Genomic DNA, 24422 nt, shown 5'->3' with positions numbered 1-24422 from the left:
CTAGGGGCGCCGAATTGATGTTCGACATAGGGGGCGACGACTTGATGTTTGATATAGCGGGGTGCCGAATTAGTGTGTTACTTAGGAGTGCCGGATTTATGTTCAAGCTAGGGGGTGCCGACTTTGTTTTACCTCGGGACGCCGAATTGATGTTCGATATAGCAGGGCGCCGAATTGGTGATGAAGCTAGAGGGGAGGGCGTCGAATTCATGTATTACCTAGGGGAGCCGAATTGATTTTCGACATCGGGGCGCCGAATTCATGTTCGACATAGGGGCTCCGAATTTATGTTCAATTAAACCAAAGGTGGGGGGTTGAATTTTTACCCACATGACCTAGGGCGCCGAATTGATGTTCGACATAGCGTGGCGACGAATTGATGTTAAACCTGGGGGGGGGGGGGCGAAACGATGTTCGTCCTAGGAGCACCGAATTTGTGTACGATATAGGGGCGCCGAATTTATTGATCTTCGACATGGTAGGAGAGGGGCAACGACTTTATGTCCGACCGAGGGGAGGGGGGGCGCTTTAATTAGGGGCGCCGAATTGATGTTCGACCGAATTCATGTTCGACTAATTAGGGGTGACGAATTGACGTTCGACATAGGGGCGCCAAATTGATGTTCTCCCTAGGGGGGCGCCGAATCGATGTTCGACAAAGGGGCGCAAATTTGATGTTCAACGTATAGGGAGGGGCGCCATATTCATGTTTCACATGGGGCGCCAAACTCATGTTTGCTCGAGTCAAATGCTTAGTTAGATGCCCATCCTGTTTATGATTACCAAAGGTGCATAGAAAGTAAATATTTTAGGTCAGAATATATATATATATATATATTCTTTTCATCTCGCTCTTCGCGCTCGCATCAATTGTTAACATTGATACTCGTACTGTTCATGGTCACAAAGAGTGCTCAAAATGTACAGTTTTGCTTATTATAGTTAAATGACTATCCTGTTCATGATTACCAAAAGTGCTTAGAATGTCAAAATTTTAGGTTAGAAAATCAATTTTTTTTTCAGTTCGCGCTCGCACAATTGTTTAAATAAATACCCATCCTGTTCATAATCAGCAATAGTGGTTAGAATTTTCAAATTTTCAGTCAGAATGTCCAAAGATTTTCAGTTTACGCTTCGCGCTCGCATAAATTGCCTAAAAAACCGGTTTTATTCGTGGTTACAAAATGTGCTTAGAATGTCCAGTTTTGGGTCTGAATATCAAAAATTTTAAACTCGCGCTTCGCGCCGCATCACTGAAAAGATACCCATCCTTTTCATGGTTATAAAAAGTGCTTAGAATGTCCAGTTTTGGGTCGGAAGTTTAAAAAATTTCTGCTCGCGCTTAGCGCTCGCATAAAATGAGATAGAGATACCCATCCTATTCTTGATTCCTAAAATAGATTTTCAAAATTCGAGGTCAGAATATCAAAAATTTTCAGCTCGCATCAATTGTTTAGATATTTATTTAACAGGTTTGTCCCGTTCAAGCCAATTGGCCTGTGTGTATGTGTGTGTGTGTATTTTGAGTTTTGTCAGACGTGTATCAATCAGATATGATTATTTACGTCTGGGAACGACCTTTAACGTCACCAACCGAAAGACGTGACCAGGGCTCGAACCTCGAACCTCTGCATCAATTTGTAACTTCCCCGCATAGCTTGGATTACAGGCGCACGCCACAACGCCTGGTTTACAAGCATACATAATAAACATGACATATACAGAAATAAAAACAGTGAAGAAAATAAATAAAGACAAAGGTTTACCCTCGATAACTGTTACGAAAAGAGCATATTGTTGTCACTCAAGATATTTGAATTTTACAGGTCTGTCATTTCGACATCTGTCCCCTATCGATCATTTTGAGAAATTGCACCTTTACATTTTGTTCAAGAGGAGCGGCGAAATGGCGAGAGGTAAAGTTTGCCTAAAATATTCGATTTTATCTTAATAAGAATTTTACACACCTATTTTAATTTGCGTAATATAATTATAGATTCCAGGTTGCTTGTGTTTTAATATGAGAGAGAAATCAGCTGTGAAAATCTCAAAATTAATATGTTTTTAGAGCGTATTTTGCCCAGAGCCGAGTTAATTTGTGTGCGAGAGATATCGGGACGTCGGACGCGAGAGCGAGTGACGTGAGGAAGTGTTGCCACGTGTATGATTTACAGCGGCAGAGCCAAGGGGCACGGGTGGTGGCGCTGGCGAGCGCAGGCAGCTGCAGTGGACACGTAGCGTAGCTCGTAGTCCGGCCAACTCAAGTTGTGTGTATTCTGTAGACTGCTTATTAAGCACTCCTAGTACCAATGAGGTCCAAACATTAACATGTATGGACCTCATAGGCGACAATGCGTTAAAAACAGGTTAGAAGTCCTGCACCCAAGTATTTTTATGATATTAGTGATTATTACTCGAAAAATGCAAGCTTTGTCCTCATTTGTTTAGCATTTATTAAAAAATTACCCATTAACTATAATCCTACTCATATTTTAAATGTTATAAAATAAAGGGAAACTTACATTTGAGTCCTTTTTCGATCTTTTCTTGGCAGTCAGTCCGGTCCCGTCGAGTGCGATCAAAGCGGTACGAAGCTGATTTTCAGATCACGTGATACGAGTAGTCATCACCTGATCGATCGACTATCCTTTTTTAAAGACCGCAACAATTATAAATTTTATTATAAAATATATATAGAATAAAAAATTGCATGATATTATATATATTTCTACAATTAAAAATATTTTGTGATATGAATTTAATATTTGACGTAAAAATCGCTATTTAACAAAATATTTATTAAAAAATAAAAAATCAAACAAAATAAAAACGCCTTGCACACAGTGCAAAAAACCTAACAATTTGGCCGCGTTCTTAACAACTATCGTAAGGGGCGCTCTATTTATAAATAAAGTTGCATATGTAGCTGTCTACCGCGACAGGAACAGCCGCAGAATTGAAGCCAGAAGCGTGGGAAATTGCCAGAAAATTCAAGAAAAGAACCGGTGAGTACCGATTTAACAGTACTAATTTATTAAGTAACATTTATTGAATCATTACAAGATTTATTTTTTAGTAAAACAAAGCTTAGTTCTAAGCTAGGGCGGCCCAAATGCGCGTGAGTGGAGTCCCAGTTTATTAGCACGGGTAAGTATTGGGGTGTCGCCTAGAGTGCTTATTAAGTGATCTCTCAAGATCAATATTTATGGTAATTGAAAACAGTTTAGCCTTAGAGTCTAGAGAATAGAGTCTACAACTCTAGCTGTTTACCGGAATCTGAAATTTTCTCTTAAAAGACTGGCTGTCTCTATAATGAGTGTGGAAGAAGAGATTTAAGGGCGCTAGTGTAGTTTCGCACCTCCCCGTTAAATGGTTTTCAAACATGTACAATCTCACCCTAAATAATTCACAACCTAAAATACTTGCATCTGAGCCTCCAAAAAGTCCAGTAGAAGTTGAATATTTGCCGTTTTAACACTTTTTTTCAAAGTTTTACACCTATTTGAGTATTTCGGAATCACTCGGTCGCTTGATCAAGCTCAGCGCTGCACATAAGCAGTCGGTACGCGTACAGTACGTACCACCTAGTGAAGTGTGTGTGTATTTTGAGTTTTGTCAGACGTGTATCAATGAGATATGATTATTTACGTCTGGGACCGACCTTTAACGTCACCATCCGAAAGACGTGACCAGGGTTCGAACCTCTGCATCAATTTGTAACTTCCCCACGTAGCTTGGATTACAGGCGCACGCCACAACGCCCAGTTGTGCAAGAAGAGCGAGTTTTTCTATGGTATCTTCAAAAATATTTTTTTCCCCTCTTTCAGCTTGCACCAAGTATTACGGTAGTGGTTGTGCAGAGTGGTTGATGTTTGTTGTGTGAAGGTGTGTGTGGGGTGTGCGTGTGTGTGCTTGTTTGAATGAAATAAGAAATGTGAAAAATGTGAATACACGTAGATTTAGCGATGAAATAAGAAATAATAATGTAGAGCCTTGTTTTGAACTCTAGGTCAGAGAACTTTCAACTGTATTCACATTTCTTATTTCATTAAAAAAATCACACACACGCACACCACACACACATACCTTCACACAACAAACATCAACCACTCTGCACAACCACTACCGTAATACTTGGTGCAAGCTGAAAGAGGGGAAAAAATCTTTTTGAAGATACCATAGAAAAACTCGCTCTTCTTGCACTTCACTAGGTGGTACGTACTGTACGCGTACCGACTGCTTATGTGCAGCGCTGAGCTTGATCAAGCGACCGAGTGATTCCGAAATGGGTGTAAAACTTTGTAAAAAAGTGTCAAAACGGCAAATATTCAACTTCTACTGGACTTTGGAGGCTCAGATGCAAGTATTTTAGGTTGTGAATTATTTAGGGTGAGATTGTACATGTTTGAAAACCATTAAACGGGGAGGTGCGAAACTACACTAGCGCCGATTTAAGTCTTAACTGCACTAACTTTACGTAAAATAACAGGCGTGAACAAAGAAAGACATGAAGAAGCTGTTTTTCAAGATTGGGTGTCAAAAATATTGAAAAAAGGGTGTATATTTCGCTAGGAAAGCTATGTGGCCTACCAGTAGAGGCGCACGGCCAATATTGGAGACTGTCTCCATAGTGGGAGATTATCTCCAATATCATACCCTTTTTACACAGGATTTTCTTAGCCCCGGACTATCGCTAACCCCGTACTATCCTTAACCCCGTACTATTTTTTTTTCCTTTTTACACATGCCAAATTGTTATTGCTAACCCCGGATAAGGAATGCTTGCTTTTCACACACGAAACTCGCTAACCCCGGACTAGTGGTTTTTGTCGATCATTCGTAGTACAAGTACTTCACTCGTACCTTTTTACACACGCTACAATTTCCTTAACCCCGTACTATAGGTGGGGCCAAATTGCCATTTAGCCCCACCTATAGTACGGGGTTAAGCTTAGCCCACTTTCGTTTTACACTAGCGATCTTAACCCCGTACTATCGCTCTTAGCACCGCAATTGCTGGGATAACCCTGCTTTTTTGCAGGGCCAAATAATCCCGTACTAAAGGTGGGGTTAGCCCACTTTGCAAAAATGCTGTGTAAAAAGAAAGTGGGCTAAGCTTAACCCCGTACTATAGGTGGGGCTAAATGGCAATTTAGCCCCACCTATAGTACGGGGTTAAGGAAATTTTAGCGTGTGTAAAAAGGGTATCAGAGACTTGTGTAAAGAATTTGGGTATCCAATTTCAGAGACAGTCTCCAGTTTTGGAGACCAATTTCCTTTGTTTACATTTGCTGCAAAAGGATTACCTTGGCGGCAAATAAAAATGTGATAAGCAGATTCCTCATGAAAAATTACCCCTGTTCACCGTCTACTTTAAAAATTCACCGTCTACTTTTGTTTTGATAAGGAATTTTGTTGTCAATCACACACAAAACAAATGGGCTTCTGACCTCAGTGAGACAAAATTTTGGGTGGAAAAAATCATGCTTTTGACTTTTGTTGGTGTTGCTTATTTTGTCCTTTTGCAAAGCAAGTCTCCAATGTGGGAGATTGTCCCCCCCTATTGGAGAGAGTCTCCCATATTGGCCGTGCGCCTCTACTGCCTACAGTCCAATTTGCGAGGGTATAATTAAAAAAGATGCTTTATAAAAAAAAATCTTAAGCCAGGATAAAGGCCTACTTTTTGCCCCAACACCACGTGTTTAGGGTCCAATTTGAGCAAGGTGTGGGAGGACTGGACGGATGGTAATAAACCCAATGTAAGTGAACACGGTAAATGTAAAGCCGACGTTCGTGATCAATTCGCTGTACTTGTGTAAGGGGGTCAATTCAGGGAATACTTGTCAAGGGTACTATTTTGTCTCCAATACTTGTTTGGGTAAGGATTCACATGCCAATACTTGTTATACAGTACTTAAGGGGTGCATTTTCAGAATATGGAAAATACATGTTTAGGGTGCTTTTCGAGACCCCATGATCGACCTGGTATCCATTCGTCAATGGAAGTGCCCCCCCCCCCCCCCCCGAATCTTGACCTTTCTTCCACCCTACACATTTGGGACAACAGTGAAATACCAAAAATAATAAAATGTTTCAGTCTTTTTTATTATTACTGTGAAGTCAAGAACATAATCTGTAGTCTTTGACTTTGGTCTGAATGCAATTTTAAAACACCATAAATTGAGACCCTACTGACATTCTTCAATCCAGTTCGAATTATCATGTGATGTGTGTTTAAGATGCCGATCGTCGGTTTGATCACTTTCAGCTTTGATTTCACTGATATGCAAGGTTTTTTGGGGGGGTTTATGTTATGACATGGTGATAATTTAACTTGATTTGAAAGATTTTCATTAGGAGATTTATCGTTTGCTGAAACGACATTAGTTTGATTTTAAAATCGCTCATAATCATTGAACAAATCAATGATAAATCAATTAGCGCATGTTCATCAGTGTTCCAGTGATCTTACGTTTTGATAGATTATGAGAACTTTTGTAACTGTCAAGTTATTTTTCCATGTGTGGCCATCGATTGGGTCTGCAAATTGTAAGAAAATGAATCACATTAAACATTTGTGCATCAACTATATGCTTTCTTAAAACATACCATACATGAACCAAATTTAATCCCCTCCCCTTTTTGTAGGCTTGGTATTTCTACTAGTCCTGGTCTTCACAGTTGTGGGACAGGCCCTAAGTCCTATCTCGACCCTATCAGGGGACAGCCAAGCCAGGTTCAAGACCATCTTTGAACAGGCCAGGCCCTATGCTGATTTGAGCACAGCCCACTATGCTATCTTAGGGCTGAAGCTTCTTGATGCTCCTATCCCTCAGGCCCAGGTAAGTCGTCTTCATTTGCTCACAGTGGATTTTTTTTTTTTAATTCATATTTTGCATTTTTCCCCCAAAGCTTTAGAAAAGACATTTATGTAAGAGTGGTCTGTAACTAATAATAAATGTTGATTTTTATACTCCCTTTTAAAGAATAATTCACAAAGTAAAGTTACTACTGCTATTGAAGTATGTAAATACATGTAGTTTGGTGTAAAGCCAATAATATTGGAATTTGACGAGAAGAATGACAACAGTCCTGATGGTGACCTGCCTATGCATTAACTGCTTGAATATGTGACTTGAAGGAACTTGTGTAAATTTGCATTAAGAAGTCAGACCGCAGGCTCCTATGCTAATGAGCAAATGGGTCAGATTCATCCAAATCCTCTTGTAGCTGAATCCTCCTTGCAAAATCTTGTGAATCGTGAGACTTTCTTTCTCTAAGAATTTACCTACTTTATCTTCAAGTCAAATTAAACATCTTTGCACATTTGGACAGAGTAAATGTTTCTCTTTCATATTGCATTACTATTAGTGATTATTTTGGATAAAGTATTTTGATAAATAAGTGGATTTCAGGCCTGAAAATGTGTACAAAGCTGAATTTTCTTCGTCTGTTTTCTTTTGCAAATTTGTGCAAAACTTTTTATTTTGAGCCTCGAAGATACATGTATCTATATCACCAGAAAGCTGAATTTCTGTACTTTTTCACAATGTCACTCTAAATATGCGGCACCTTTTAATCGGGTCAAGATCACACTTTTCTCACCAAGGTACAAGGCGAGATTTCTAAAATATTGGAGTAGCATGACTTCTAGAGTTCTGATTGGCTGGATAAGGCTTCAAAACAACAAATGGGGAGTAAGTCTTTGCCATTAACTCAGCGCTGGAACTGCTGGAATTTGCGTGGGTGTGTGGTCTCTTTGACATGCAGTATTCTTGTTTTCAAGCTGCTTGATTAATGTACATGCACTTTGCCAATGAAAAGTGTGATCTTGACCTGATTAAACAAATTCTTGATTTGAAACCTTTACCAAGTTGAAACATAGATATTCAGCTTTATCATGATTTAAAAATCATTTGGGCTTATACAATAATAAAGTGTAAAAATAACAATATTTGTCAGGTGAAAATAATTATTTTGAAGCACATTTTAGATCAAAAGTTTCACCTACACTGTACATTACAAAATCTCTTAATGTGCCATTCACTGTAATCAGCGAGTGGCATTTATTTTCAAAGGGTCTATATTTAATTGTTTTTTTTTAGAGGGAATCACTCCTGAGACAGTAATGTTAAACCTCTTGACCATAAGCTGAACTGAACAATGGAATCACTCATGCATGCAATGTACTCCACAAAATGCAATCGGCATAACAATAGCTGTATGACCATTGCACGAAAATGTGTTCGTGGCATTCCAGTGGATGCACAGATATGTGTTCATGGCACGTTAAGAGTTAAATAAATTCAAACAAATGACCTAAAAGAATGCTTCTTTTTTACAATGATACCAAAATCATGAAATTTGATGTTCGAGCAGCAATGTCTGAATTAAAAGAGGTGTTTTGGTCCGCATCAAGCTCAATAAATATGCAAAACCTATCTTTGTCATGAATATCAATCGGATGAAAGAAGCCACTTTTTGGGGACCTGCCTACTGACTGTAAGATCAGTTTATTGGTTTTGCTGAATAAATATACATGTATGCAATGCCTCACATTGCTCATTTTTGTGTGACATTGTCACATGGAAATTGGCAAGGTAGATTGCTGTGTTGCATTCAAATTTTGTTTGGATAACACTGACAAGCTGAGCAATTAAATATGTCCCAATAGCATACGATGTGAGTCAGTAAGATGTCTTCCTTCATGTACATGTATCACGGAGATGCTGCCACAGTTCTAACTGCATTGTTTTGTCTCATGACCCCCCCCTTCCCCAGGAGGCCTGCAACTTTTTGAAAGAGCACCTGGATGTGAACAGTATCCAGTCCATCTACCATGCCACTACTGGTGCCAAAGCACTAGGCAACTGCAAGGTTAGTTTCCTACAAAGAACTAAAACAATTGGATTGACAACTGCAGACCTTCATTTTTGAGGAGCGCGATCGCGCCGGCGCTCCTACCGCGCTCCTTGAAAAAAATAAGGAGAGCAAAAAATCGCGCTCCTAAAATAGTTTTAAAAAAAAATAAAAAAATAAATTTTTAATTTAAACTCGGTAAATATTGCAGTCCCATGTAGTCCCATATGTAGATTTTCATGGCAACACCATGGAAGTCTACATGTGGGACTACAATATTTACCGAGGTAAGTTCAAATCAGAGTCGGGAAAGAGGTGAATATTCTTCATTTTTCTGATAGTTTTCAACTAAATCAAAGTAATTTCGAGGAATTATGGAAAAAACAAGGGCAAAAGAAGGCCATTTCATGGATTTAAAGATGTAAAATGTGAAATTTTTCCAATTTTTTTTTCAATTATTTTTTCAATTTTTTTTTCAATTTTTTTTTTTTTTAGCAGTAGCGCATACGACATCTTGTAAACGTATTGACGTGACCCAGTCCCAGGCCTAGTTTCACCACAGATTAATTAATAGCTAACACAGCTATTGCATATATACAATGTTAAGAAAAATCTACAATTTATCATACATGTATTGTATTGAATTGATTTGAGCTCCTCACGGAGAGCGATTCTGAGGAGCTCAATTGAGCTCCTCAAAAAAATAAGGAGAGCGATTTATTGAGCTCCACGAAATTATAAACGTGAAGGACTGCAACTGATTAAGTGCATTAGTTATTTCTTGCTGCAACTTATTTCATAATAATAATAATGGAGACACATCATTTATACATTTATGAAAATATGAAACAGATATGATTTCATGTAATAACATAAGAAAAGGGAAAGTGGGGATGTGACATCAGCCCACCTAATAAAATGAATATTCATGAAGACATGTCTAGAACTGTTTCACCGGAATAATGCAAATCTTTAAAATGTGATAACTTTGTTCTTTGTTATCCGATTTTGATGAAATTTATAGCATTTGCTCTGTGAATTTCACTCTATTTAACTATAAATATTTTCAACCCGGAGCATCACTTTAGTGTAGCCAGGTACTTGTACATGTAGATGTGCATTACTTTTATCTTAACATGCAAATAATTATACCCTGTCGAACAAAGTTATAAGTGGGCATATAGGAATAGGCGTACAGTTTGTTGGTTGATATATCCATTGCCAATCTTACTGTGTCGACATGGTAATTACATATGGCAATAAATCATTGGAAAATGTCAGTCATATGCTCTCCACATGTCTCTGCTTTTTATTGATGTAGCTTGTCAAATTTTTCCTGGAACAAAATGACCTCCATTTGGGAGTGAAAGTCTTTTCTTTTTTTTTGCTGGTCAATTTTTTTCCTGTACAAAAATGTCCCCCCTTTTGCAAAATCCAGGATCCGCCCCTGATTTAGCTGATGCACTAATTTATGTTAAATGCACAATGTTTAATTTACTTAATTTACAACTGTTAGGGAAACATTCTTGAGTGTGTAGAGTCGTTTCGTTGAACCAGCTGTTTTAGTGTAGTTCAATATCACCAGACATGAATGTTTCTTTACTTTGCTTGTAGGTGCCATTGAGCAATGGACAGCAAGTTTTGAATGCTGCTGTTACTGATAGCTCAGATGTAGCAACAGTTTTCTATGCTGTCACAGCCTTGACTGCTCTTGGCCTCACCAGTAAGTATGCAGAATCCTTGTATCCTGGTCTCCACTATTCACCTACCTCTATTTCCCACATCTTTATTCCATTCTAGACAGCTTGACCTCCATTTATGATTTGGCTCAATAACTTTTTCGCAAAGCACCTCCAAAATACCAAAAAATGTGCATGAAAATTGATTTTAATATGTCACACATATGTATAAAGTGCTTAGAGGAAATTATTAAATATCTATAAATTAGAAACACCATGGATTTGGTAAGAAGTTAATCTGATGTCCACAAAGGTTTGGCAAATTCACTCTCTGGACATTCTAGTCATTCTATCATTATGTCATAATAATGATAACAATAATATTCAATTTATGCAGTGCTTAATACTTTGTTTTTAGTGCTACATTTACTTCTTCTCGTGTCTTTCTCTCTCTAGTTAATTCTGCTGAAGTGGTAAAGGCTTTGGATGCTGGACTGAAGAAAGATGACAGTGTTTTAAGGTAACTTGTATTTGGGTCTCTTGGGGTAACTTATGTACATATATACATCATATGTAATTCATCTCATCCTTTCATCTCTTCTGAATGAGATGTTGGTCCTACGTGGTTCATATTGCTTTTTAATCTCCTAAGAGTCTTACATTGCAATTTCGTATTGTGTGAATTATTATTTATCAGTGGGCATTTTCTTTAAACTCTTTTGAATATATATTTATTATTGCAGTTCCAGTCTTGCTCTCCATGTGGCATCCATGCTATCAAATGAAACCAATGTAGACAAATATCATGATCTTATAGAAGATATTGTAGCACAAGCTGATGAAGTAGGAGAAAAATATTTACAGGTAAGAATTGCTTGTTCTTACTTTTTTTCAATGATAAATTGTTGGACACTAACGAGATCTAGAGTCATTGAACTTAGAATCCAGTTTAATGTCCTCCAATATGCCTATTGGGGTATTTTGTTTATACAGTCCGACCTCTCTTATCCGGACACGTTGAAACTAGCTCCAATAAATCCCTTATCTGGATCTGGGAGACCCCATCTTAAATACATGCAGCTGCCTCCCCAACGGTAGGTACACGTAATAGTAGTGGGCGCACACAGACAGTATTTCACTGCTGTCAGTGCAAATCATAGGCATTTTTTTTTTACGGAAATGAAATCGATTGGTTGCCAAATCTTTTGGACAATTTACCTGCTGAAATGATTGAGGAATACATCAAGCTTACCTCAAAAGAACGAGAATGACTCAATGAAACTGACTTTGAAAAATTGGATCATCGCAGCTTCTCAAAGACGGTCATTGTTATATTGACTGTAGGCTATAACATGATAGATGGCGTTGTCCGTAATGCAAGAGGCCTGAGCACGCGAGATGTTTCTCCCCCCCCCCCCCAAAAAAAAAAAAAGAGAGAGAACGTGATAAAATGGTTGTGCTGTGCCCTGATTTACTGGAAAATTATCCTATTCAAGATGTCTTCATAAAAAATAATATGGTTGTAGGTAGATTATATTGGAAAATGTATGTAATCAAAGTGAGTTTGCATAGGAATTATAGATCTTAGATTGAAATCTCATTTCCATACGTACTATATTGAAGAAAAAAAAAATTTGCAAGTGTGCTTCCCGATAATAGAGAGATCCGGGTAAGAGAGGCCGGACTGTACATATACCCTCATCAAACAAGACGAAATGCTAATTTTGGTTTGATATTAAGATCATTTGACCTCTGTTGAAAAACGGGAATGCCCAGAAACATTTTATCTGTTGGCAAGTATTTTTTGTGTGAATGTTGTAAAGACTAGAAAGAAATTATTAATCTTTGTAGTGAGTATATATCATAATACTACATTTTGAAGAGATAGCTCTGTCCTAGGTAGTTTTGACTTACATAGGAGAGCAAAGGTGGTGGGGAGGGGGGGGGGGTGATAGCCTAACCCACACTGTTGAATGTCAGTTTGTAGCTCTACATTTAAAGCATAAACATTAGTGCAGTAAATATGTTTTGAAGTTGGATTTAGTTATGATTATTGTGATGTTAATTATATTCTATGTTTCTGTTTTCCTTTTCAGTTTGACTCATTACAGCAGACATCTATTTTCATAGAAGGAGCATATAAACTTTCTGGAGTAGTCAATAAAGCACCAGTTATTAGTGAGGTAAACTTTATATTTGTAGTCAGATTTAGCAAAGATCTGTTTTCCATTTTTGCTCATTAAATATCCTATTATTGGGAATGTTTAATACAGCATTTTGTTTAAAGTAGATCCTTCTTTTCAAAGAGGGAATTAGCAAATAGCCAAAGTATTACTGTAATAATCCTTGTCAGGAAATGAGGCAAGTTTGCCTTAGGAATTTGTATTTGTACAAACAATCACAACTGACTCAGTCTTAACTGTTTTTTTATTTTTTTTATTAAGACTTAATATTATTTGTGTTTTTCATTATTGCAGATGCTTTGTGTCTTCTTTGTTCTGTCATTGTTAAATGTTTTTTTATATCAATTATCCCAAATTTTTAGCCAATCTTGAAATGACTTTACTTATAATGATTTTATGATTTTTTTTATATCAATTATCCCAAATTTTTAGCCATCTTGAAATGACCTTGCTGATAATGATTTTATTTCCTTATTTCTAGGAGCAAGTAGTGCTATTAGGAAATTACATTGTTAGCAGACAATCAACACAGAGCGTCCGTAATGCATACTACGTCCTCAGTGGGACCAAAGCCCTCTCAGATAACAAGGTGAGTTGATTTTAGGCTCCTAATATGAAGCTTAGTGATTGATCGTAGGTGATTTTATGCTTACTGAGAGTTTAGCTTTCTAGTAAATCAAGGTTTGGCTTGCATGGAGAAGAAATTAAAAAATAGTGATAGTCTGATACACAGTGACATCAGTTACCTGCCAATTTCTGTTTTGACACAATATATTCACCATGTATGATTATTTCAGAACTAAATAACTAAATTAAAATGAAATGAAAGTAGTGCATGAGTGTAATGCACAATTTTTGTCTGTACTTTACATTCTATTTTGATGAAATTTACAGCATGATGCTTGTTCGATTTTCTCTTTTTATCCAAATCAACATTTCTGCGGGATGGACTTTTGTTTGATTATGCATGCCGTATGTCCCGAGAAGTTACCCCTCTATAGTTTGTCATATTTTACTTCTAAATGACAATGTGTCTCTCTTCTTCAGTTCCAAATTCCAGTAGCATTTTCCCTTGCTGGACCCATGGCCGTCACCTCAGCAGAGCCTAGCATTCGTGTACGAGTATCCAACCTTCTTTCCTCTACCCTTGGAAAGCTGATTGTTGTTGCAACTTCAGTCGAATCTAAAAGTGAGGGAGACACCGCTGCTAGCAACCTTCCCCTTTCTGGCACCAGTGACCCGTAAGATATATTCATTCTGTCATGTGGGCCCACCCTTACAAAAAGTTTTGATTTTTCTGATCATTCACAACTATGGAAATCCAGTAATGCCAGTACCTAGAATGCATATCCATTCAAAGTACTTTATGAATATAAAGTATAGTCATGCATGCATCGTTGTTGAACAAATCAGTGTGCTCATTATTTCTAAGATGATTTAGTGTACTTTCCTGTATAAACTATTTCCACATTGAGGTATTTACATAGTTGAAATTAATTGGATCAATTGCAAGTCATTGTCATTGCCCAAAAGGATTCTAATGATATGGTCATTAAACAGTTTAACCCGTATTAAACTGGGGCGACAAATTTCGCCGCTATGCCGCCGTGCAAATTTTTTTTACCGGGCCGCTTTCTGACTTTTTACTATCAAGTCTTGCGCATCTTCTGAGACCAAATTCACAACGCCCGGGTACGCGGTTCCGAAATTACGCGATATTTTGTAAGCGCATGTCGGTCCCAAAATTGCTCAAAAACGTGAATACGTGTACAAAGTCAATACAAATTGTGTTTTTCAACCAAAAATTATAAATGTATGATTATTTTTACTTTTGTTGGTTTAGAAGGATTTATTTTATGTTATTTATGATTGCAAAAGGTCCCCGACAAATTTTATCGAAAAAAACAATAAAAAACAGGTTTTAAAAAACAAAGAAATACATAAGAATTTAAGAAACAATAAGATACATAGGAAATTTATTATTTTTCAGCAATTTTTTGTAGATTTTTGTTAGAAATGTAAAAATCTATGTTTGCCAAAAATTAGCATTCTACTAGCTATATAAATTGAGTTAAAGGCAAAAACATACATAGAGACAGTGATTTTCCGTTTCAAAAAATGGTCTTTTCCGTTTCTGAAAATCTGTAATTCCGTTTCAACTTGATCTAAAAATTTAAATTCCGTTTTGTCACTGAAAATGTACACAGCAAAAACGTGAGATCAGTTTTGCAAAGGTGAATTCCATGATCTTTTACATGAAAAGTATAAGAACCAAACAGAATTTCCGTTTTATTTACCGGTAAAACGGAAAATCACTGTCCCTACATACACAAAACAAAATTAGGACAAATTTCATATGCTTATTTGCATAATTAATAAAAAAATATAAGCAATTGATTTGTTGAAAATTTTACTATACAGTCTTGCAGTTTACATCCGGCTCTATGCGTGTGCAAATTTTCACGGCGATCGCGCGGTCAACGGCCGAGATCTGAGGGGGGGTCAAATTGACCCCCCCCCAGTATATGTTAGTCTGTAAGAGCCTAGTTAAGATAGGGTTAATATAATGCAGATTTATTAAAATCATTAAAAAAAATTATTTTATACACCTGCTTCAATTCCATGTTTTTGTTATTACATTCAACACATTGCTATGATAGTTATCACTTGTTGCAAGATAAAATGTTGTCATTATTCAGTACTCCCATGTGTCATTCAATATTCACATTGTTTGTGCCATCTGCCATCACTTCATTTCATATCTTGTTTTGTCATTTTTCACATATTTTAGAGCTATCTACCAAGTAAACCTGATGGAATCCAAGCTGTCACCTGACTTCTACCGTGTGACCTTAGATGCCACGCCCTCCCAGGAAGACACTCGCCTTATTGGTCTGGCCGAGGGTGAGGTCACTGTCAAGGTCACGACCCAGGTCACCCTTGAAGCTGCAGAGATCAATGTGGTTGATAAAGACCAGTCAATCACAGCCAAGACCATGAGGTCAGTGAAGTAACTGCTCATTAGGATGATGGTGGAGAATAATTATATGTTCTGTATTATGTTGCCCTCTCATTTGCAACATTACATTATAATTTTGTTAAGAAGCATTTTATTTTTTCTTTGTCTTGCTTTTTTGGTAACTGTGCAATAATTTGAAAATACCATGGTTGCAAAACTCGGCAGTCGATGGTATTTAGATTTCCATAGAAGTTGCTATTAAATAGTTTCATTCTTTTTCTGTATTCCATATAAGGTGAGAAAAAATAAATGAGAGAAGAAAAAAGTATTTAAATCATTGTTTTGAATTATACTCTGGCCATTTATAGGTTTTGATGTTTTATTGGTGGTGTTACTTTTAAATAATTCACTCATTTGTTTCTTTTTGTAGGGTCAAGTATCCTGAGAAGGTTGAGAAGGGTCTAGAGGCTGACCATCATCAGAATCTGGTCATCAAGTTTAGTCTCAAGGACAAGTCTGGACAACCCATTGAGGCTCATCAGGTATGAATTCTCATTTGCAATCTAAGGGATGTTTCATTATCAGAAATGAATTAATAGTCAGCTCTGACAATTTGAGTGAAATGCCTGGTTTTGATTGGCTGAAAATGACTGGTTTCTGGGTGTTAATGTGGTTCCTGTAAGAGAATACAACTAGTTATTGGTGATAAGCTTTATAAAATGAATGTTGAATGTTGCATCTTATATGTAGCATGCGAGAGGTGGGTGAAAGTTAGGTCTCTTAGCCAATGGCTTTTCATGGTTTTTCATTTTTTCATTAATGCTTATCTTCCCAACCCTCATTTGTGACACATTTACAAGTATTTTTAAGACGGAAGTGGTTTCATCCACACATTGAGGTTTAAATGTAATAAACCAATGTAACCATGAGACTACTCTGACATTGTGGGTATGTCTTTTCCATGACATTGGAAAGTAAAATCCTTCTGTTCTTCATTCTAACCACTTCCAACTTTTGGAGGGGGTTTATGGGAGCAAGAGGTACACTATCCATCAATATGCCATTGAAACTTTGTAAGATATTGTTATACCAGCTCCAGTCATGTGTGTAGTGTATTTTATAAAAGTCTTTGTGACGATTCTGTTTGGTGTCCTTGGGTTATTCCTTAGTTATTTATTTTCAATAGACCCCAATTTATACTAGAGCTAACGAGTGGATATGATGATCCTCCATGCAGAATAGTTATGCAGTATTCCACCTGGTTTATCAAGTTTCACCTATTTTTCTCTCAGACCTTTGTCCGCATCACAAATGTAAAGACCAAGCAAGAAGTCATCTTTACTGCGGAGGCAGATTCCGGCAAGGCTTACAAGTTTACCTTGGATGTTGCGGACAGTGGCAAGGAATATTTCAAGGATCTTTCTGGTCGCTACTCTGTTGACCTCATCATTGGAGATGCTGTCATTCAGAATCCATTCTTCTGGAACTTGGTATGTTTCTGTTTTTGTCTCACCTACATAGCAGAGTGAGACTATAGGCGCCGCTTTTCCGACGGCGGCGGCAGCGTCAACACCAAATCTTAACCTAAGGTTAAGTTTTTTGAATGACAGCATAACTTAGAAAGTATATGGACCTAGTTCATGAAACTTGGCCATAAGGCTAATCAAGTATTACTGAACATCCTGCCTGAGTTTCAGGTCACATGACCAAGGTCAAAGGTCATTTAGAGTCATTGAACTTCGACCATGTTGGGGGAATCAACATCAAAATCTTAACCTATGGTTAAGTTTTTTAAATGTCTTCATAACTTAGAAAATATATGGACCTAGTTCATGAAACTTGGACATAAGGTTAATCAAGTATTACTGAACATCCTGCTTGAGTTTCACGTCACATGACCAAGGTCAAAGTTATTTAGGGTCAATGAACTTAGACCATGTTGGGGGTATATGTTGAATTACCATCATAACTTTGAAAGTTTATGGATCTGATTAATTAAACTTGGACATAAGAGTAATCAAGTATCACTTAACATCCTGTGCGAGTTCAGGCCACATGATCAAGGTCAAAGGTCATTTAGGATCAATGAACTTTGGCCAAATTGGGGGTATTTATTGAATTACCATCATAACTTTGAAAGTTTATGGATCTGATTCATGAAACTTGGACATAAGAGTAATCAAGTGTCACTGAACATCCTGTGCGAGTTTCAGGTCACATGATCAAGGTCAAAGGTCATGTAAGGTCAATGAACTTTGGCCAAGTTGGGGGTATTTGTTGAATTACCATCAATGAATGTAGTATTGTATCATTAATATGAATGGCGTTTTTTGTGAATAATTATTTTATAGTAGTTTTCAAAGTCAGCACTGCTGCTACATTGAATCGCGTGATGCAGGTGAGACCGCCAGAGGCATTCCACTTGTCTTGTTTTGTTGTTGTTATTTTAAACTTGTTTAATTCTAGACCTATCTTCTTTTTTGGGGGGATGAGGGTGAACAACACCTTTCACTGTGGACATAAAATATGATTGGAAATGATTTTTTTCAATATATTTGATTGGATGCTCCAAATGCTAGAATCCTTCAATACTCATTTGAATAAGCCAGTTCGTAGTTCCTCTCTGCGCATGATCAGAGAAAGGTCATTTGTACTAAAGTGACATGGTGGTTTAAAATTTAATGAGATAAGCACCAACCTTGATGTCTTGATTATTCATATATTCTTTTGCAATTTGTTTTTCATTTATATATACAAAAAACAACAATGCGTCCACAAAAGACTGGTATTTTCACAGTTGCATTCATGTAGAAATGTAACAATACCTTCATAGAGTGTTCATTGGTGTGCTATTCTAGTCACCTGGTCTATTCAATTTCTTCATACTGCTATGTAAGGCATGCTTAAGTAATATCTTGCTTTGAAATCTGCCTATCATAATAAAGGAAATGAAAGGTCATTTGACCAAAATCGTCCATGAAGTAACTACGAAGTGGTCAATTACACATTATCTTTTTTTCTCATCTTTTACCATAGGCCGTAGTGTCTTTGAAATTTCCTGAGTCTGACGCCAAGCCATCTTCTCCGTCTGGAAGCCAGTACAAACAGTTACCTGAGATTGAGCATATGTTTCGTATAGCTGAGAAGCGCCCTCCATCTATTGTCTCTAATGCCTTCACAGCCCTTGTATTGGCTCCTCTTGTTCTTCTCTTCATCTTGGTAAGAAGCCCATCATGCATTTTTCATGCACTTTTAGGTTTGCCCCACGAGCCATCTTTATTTTTTAGCCTGTTATAATGAATTTTTCTCTGTATCATTTCAATGATGAGTTTCTTTTAATCACTACCATTTTTTTTCTTGGGGGGGGGGGGGTGGGTGGAGATGGGAGGGGGTTACAGACTTTTTGCAACAGGTGTCTTTTTAAATTGGTATAGCTGTGGTAAAGTCTTAAGACCTTGATGAAAACAATTTTGGAGTGATATTAATACTAATGATCTGTAAAACTACCTAAAATAGGCAAAGAAACTTTGATATTTCTCTGCAACTATGAATGTTACATTAGGATGGATATTGAATTGAAGTGAAATCTGTTTGATTCATTTGTGACAGGCATGTTATACAGTTGTTACACCATACTCTTTGGTATCTCCCTGTATACCTATATTTTTTTTGTTTGTCTCTTTATTTGTATTATTGTAGTGGGCCAAGCTTGGAGCCAACATGAAGAACTTTTCACCATCTCCCAGTGCCGTGGGCTTTCATCTTGGTTTAGGAGGTAAGCTATATTCTTATGCTCAAATTAATTTGTTCATAAATACTTGTAAATTTTATATTGACTTAGTAAAAAAAAAAAAATGAATAAAACGGCAGTTTTCGACTCGCCGTACGGCCGCCGTAGAGCAAATGTGACTGAGGTATAAAGACTATGGTCATCAAAGTGAATGTTTTTAATTTTTTGTCCAATATACATAAATGTTTTAGAGCCTATTTGTTGAACTTGTTCAGTTGGATTATTACTATTTCCTGTAACATGATGTTTAACAATTAATTGAAGTGTCTGATTATAAACAATTTCACAAAGAAAAATGTAACCTACTTGAATTCTTTTGTGCATAAATGATTTTCTAAGCGTTTTCGTCCAGCTGTAATTTGGACTGTCAACATAATATTTTGGAAACTCATGAGCATGAGAGGAGTGTGTCATGAATTGTCTTGTAGTGTAATTCTTATTGGCTAAGAGCAAAGTTATCAGTGATAACCATGTACAAGATTCCTCATGCGATTCGCTTTGGATCACAGGGCTAGCATTATTATGTGGGGGCATCGTGGTCTAGTGGTTAAAGGTAAATGCTAGTTTTGGTAACGATATCAAAATGAGTTTGTACAGAATCCAATGAAATGACCACCAAAGTGTCTGTTTGTATAAATAAAACGCATGTGCCAAAGGATTCTGGAAGAAATTGTGTAATTGCTGAGAAATCAGCAAATAAGCACAGGATTCGGGTAGAGCGTCGGGCCCGACGCTCAAAGCAATAATTATACACAGTCTCACGTGCGCTTATCTGTGTTGGGGAAGTTCAGTCTGAACATTTTTCAGCGTAGATTTCAAGATTTCACAAAGTTCAGTTTATGTAACTGTACCAGATCTAGATCCTCGATGATATACTGACAATTAAGCCTGGTTTTACAGAAATCATGAAATCAGTGTTTACTGCAACTACTGGAATTTATCTTTAAGACTCGTCTTTCAATCTGAAGGACGTGGGTTCGATTCCAAGCCATGGCGTGTTTTCCTTCAGCACGAATTTCACCCACATTGTGCTGCATTCAACCCAGGTGAGGTAAATGGGTACCGGCAGGAAGTAATTCCTCAAAAAGCTGTGCGCACCAGAATCAGTAGACTAGCTTAGCCGGGGTAATATAGGAGCGCCTTGAGCACCTAGCAAGGTGGACATATTTGCTTTGTACTACTGCTACTGGACCCATCTCAACATGTTTACTACACTTACCATACAACCTTTTATATTCCCTTCATATAGGTATCTTTGCTTTGTACTACTGCTATTGGACCCATCTCAACATGTTTGCTACCCTTCAGTATCTGACTGTCTTGGGGGGCATCACATTCTTCTTTGGTAACCGTCTTCTCAGTGGCATCGCAAAGCAAAAAAAGTAACATAGTGAGTAAAACTATCCGATACCCTTCCATTTTATCATTGTTTAATAGCCATTCTTTACAGTGGTTTTCACCGGCTTCTGCCCCATTGCTACTATTTCACTCACATTTGGTATTGTAATTTCGTCATTTTGGTGCAAGAAAACCATTAGCAAAACATTTTTGTGCACCCATCGGTGCAGAAACACCATTATGCAATGTTCTTATGCAGGCTTGATGCGTGAAAGTGTGGTGTTAAGGGTGTTCTTGTATGGACACAACAAATTAAGGTTATGACTATTGTTGCCCATATCCAAGGCTCGACATTAGCGGTGGCCCGGGGCCACCAGAAATTCACCTCGGGCAACCATTATTGAAAAAATATTAAGTTTTGGTGGCCCGAATCGGGCAACCAATAATTTTCAGAATAGCGCAATTTTTCTCCCCATTTTGCACGCATTTATCAACTTTCTACAGTTCAAATTGCAAGCCAGTTCGTCATGCGCCCTTTTTGTTGATCTACACACAAACACACACACAAAGTTGGCCTACCGCTATAGCATTAAGTAGCTTTTATCCAGCCGGCCGCGCCGGCTGGCGTGAGCTTTGCATGCTTGAAGCAGCTGTGCGTTAGCAGCCTATTCAGACTCAGGGAGCTGCAATACGAAATGTTGCTGCTAAGAAATCTTCCACAGAACTGTGAAAATCCAAGTCAAAGTCACATTTTACACCAATGAAATGCCCTTCTACAGACCTTTTTGCTAATATCTGGTGTATCCTGATTATTTGCAAGCATTAAAAAGAGGAATCATGACCTCTCTTTTGACTCAAAAAGACCGATTTCCAAATGAAAATAATACACATAAAAACACATAGGTGAGTACATTACAGTCCCACATGTGCATTTGTATGTATGTTGTTACTTGGTTTCTTTCGAAGCTGTGTCTTTTCCGGTCTTTTCTAGCCAAAAATAAACAGACAGTTACTTTCTTTCTTGTTTATAAATGACTTCTTAAACAACTCTTGAGAAAGTAAATACTTTGGGAAGGCATTTCATTAATATGAAATGTGAATTTTTCCAACATTTTGGCAAATTTAGGGAAGGAATTTTCTCACACTTTTTTTGCCGTTTTATTATTTTCTTTCATTTTTTTTTACAGTGGTTAAACCGTTTATACCCATTTATTCATTTTTAATGTTTTTCTTTATATTTTTCGGGCCACCAAACTTTAATATCGGGCCACCAAAAAAAATTATTTGAAGGTTTTGGTGGCCCGAACGGGCCACCACCAAAAAAAGTTAATGTGGAGCCTTGCCATATCTCTCAGCAAGTACTGTGCTCAGCATCTCCAACCTTCTAATATTTCACCCTATCCTTGACTGAGCAACTGGGAAATTATAAAGGAAAATGTACGGAAAAGATGTTGGCCGAAAAAGCTCAAACCGCTTGGAAGTTGCCTAAAAGGAATAAGTCACTTTTTTGTGGTGGGAGGAAAAATCACCCAATACTCTGCCATTGGGGATCAGGATGGGGGGTGTCGGTTTTTATCATCTTCAGTATCAGTGGGGGAATAGGACCTGTCTGGAAGGTGCAATATTGTATCAAGGTTGGACATTTTGAGTGGCGTAAGGTTCTGATTGGCGCTGACCTCCATAGAGACACTGGCATCTTTCTGTACTATTGTATTGCACATGTGCATGAATCACTGATTCAGAATTATCTTTCATCTTCAGTGCGAACAAGAAATGATTTTTAAATTTGTAACTACAAGCCTGAATTTTGATTTTGTGAAGAATCAAAGGAAAAAAAACCCACCCTTGTGAAATGCTGTCTATTATTCTGTGAACATATTGCGTGGAACGTTAGGATGGCCTCTTGAGGTCCCCTCTGCTGTAGTACAGTGAGGGTGAAATATTTTATTCTCATACAATCTGCAACTAGAAGTATCATACAAACTAACTTTTTTTCTGTGATTTTCTTCCCTCCCTGCAGGTTTCACACATTCATGAATAGAAGGTCATCAATATGTTACGACCAAGAAACATGAGGAGAATGATGCAATTTGATTGGAACCATAATTTACCTCGTTGTTCGTTCAATGGGAATTTGAAATACAAAGGTTCTGTCATTACAACTAAAATATACTGTTTTTGTAAATTTTTGAAAATCACTAAATTTATTAGTGAATCTAAGCATAGTTTATCTTTATTAAATTACTGGTGAAGGGCTCAGCATTTTTTTGTAGCTTCCGCTTTTGGACATTTCACGGAGGATAGTATTAAAGAATTTCTGTTTCATGTAGATAGAAATGTAGAATACAAAAAAAAAACATGTTTCTTATTCATAGTTTTATGAACAATAAAAGGAGGATGCCACTAAACTTAAATTGAAGGATACGAGATTTTGTCATAGACTAGAGCTATTGTAGTATACAACATTTTTGCAGTTTTTGCAAACTTTACTGTCAATTTGCGTGGATTTACACATTTTATAATTAATTGAACTTTGTAATAATAATTGTTACATTATGGTCTGTACAGGAACATTGATGCTTGGTATAATGAAGCTATGGGTAATATGACTAATAAGTACTTACCATTTTAGATCTCTTTTTACCCTGCTTCTGTAGTCTGTTTATGTTGATTGTTTCTCAAACCACGCACCATGTTCAAGGTGGAGTGTTTTCCAGGTAATATTATTTATGTTTTGATTTGATAAGTCAAAAGTTGTGCCTGTCTTATGTAAGAAAATTCAGATTCGTCCAGCGGACATTGCTCTGTGCCATTTGTGTAATGTATTTTCTCCATGCTATTTTTCTTGACCAAATGATAAAATCATGTGGAATGTGAATTTCTTTTTAACCTAAATAAAAACCTGTCCTGTTTCAAATATGCAGTAACACATAGCTTTATCATCAAGTTTTTCTGTATCTCATCGTTATTTTGGATCTAATTGCCATACAAAACCACAGGAAAGTAATGATTTCCGTATATTGCTGATACCTTAATTGCAATGATACTGCAGTCTAAGCAATATGTCTTCTTCATGTAAAAGAATGCAAAATATGTCTAGTATGAATCAAGTATAAACTGCCCTCTGTGTACAATTTCTTTTTCCTTCAATACTTGTGGTTTGATTATTATTATTTTGACTGAAAAATGTTTTACCAAAAGAAAATTTTGGCACCATCCTGCTGTTTTCCAGCAATAAAAACTAAAAGTTTTACACAAATATGAGTCTCTGAGCAATGCATTGTGTGTTATGGTACAGTGCTGATATATGAAGGTTTAACTTCATTTGTGTATTAATGATAAACGGTGCTTGAACATTCACGAGAACAAAAATGACAATATTTAAAAAATGACAGGAATTTATTTTTAATCCATTTTATCTTAAATGTGTGGTCAAACCTAATCTGATATACAATAGTATAGGAAGATTGACCAAATATTTTTCTGGTACATCGTTTGGATTTAGGAACTTTCTATTTGTGTTGTTGGGGATTGGAGAGTCTGTCAAGGGACAACAAGGAAATATGTATGTAGTGTACGAGTATAAATAAGGGTTATAAGAAAGTTGTGTGAGA

General features: G+C 37.1%; 1 protein-coding gene across 2 annotated transcripts; it reads left to right on the top strand.

Annotated features, from left to right (window-relative positions):
• Positions 1-1816: 1816 nt before the first annotated feature.
• Positions 1817-24067, top strand: LOC129254029 (dolichyl-diphosphooligosaccharide--protein glycosyltransferase subunit 2-like). 2 transcript variants are annotated; one of them, XM_064102542.1, is made up of 16 exons: positions 1817-1916; positions 6649-6842; positions 8782-8877; positions 10474-10582; positions 10995-11058; positions 11282-11402; positions 12635-12721; positions 13203-13310; positions 13769-13962; positions 15513-15722; positions 16111-16222; positions 16973-17170; positions 18717-18899; positions 19380-19455; positions 20720-20860; positions 22829-24067. In XM_064102542.1, the coding sequence occupies exons 1-15, from the start codon at positions 1907-1909 to the stop codon at positions 20854-20856; spliced, it is 1899 nt and encodes a 632-aa protein (XP_063958612.1). In that variant the 5' UTR covers positions 1817-1906; the 3' UTR covers positions 20857-20860; positions 22829-24067. The 2 variants fall into 2 exon arrangements, with proteins under 2 accessions (XP_063958612.1, XP_063958655.1); XM_064102585.1 differs by lacking the exon at positions 1817-1916 and adding an exon at positions 2129-2366.
• The last annotated feature ends 355 nt before the right edge of the window (positions 24068-24422 follow it).

The sequence above is a fragment of the Lytechinus pictus genome, chromosome 1, assembly GCF_037042905.1.
Source record: "Lytechinus pictus isolate F3 Inbred chromosome 1, Lp3.0, whole genome shotgun sequence".
Lineage (NCBI taxonomy): Eukaryota > Metazoa > Echinodermata > Echinoidea > Temnopleuroida > Toxopneustidae > Lytechinus > Lytechinus pictus.
Note: the sequence above shows the minus strand (reverse complement) of the source record. Positions and strands in the feature narration are given on the sequence as shown.

Bases quoted from the DNA above. Each gene is read 5' to 3' on its own strand.
- LOC129254029 (XM_064102585.1), top strand. From the start codon at position 2,333: ATGGACCTCATAGGCGACAATGCGTTAAAAACAG. The intron at 13,963-15,512 runs GTAAGATATATT...CACATATTTTAG, and splicing joins CTTTCTGGCACCAGTGACCC to AGCTATCTACCAAGTAAACC. The intron at 15,723-16,110 runs GTCAGTGAAGTA...TTCTTTTTGTAG, and splicing joins ATCACAGCCAAGACCATGAG to GGTCAAGTATCCTGAGAAGG.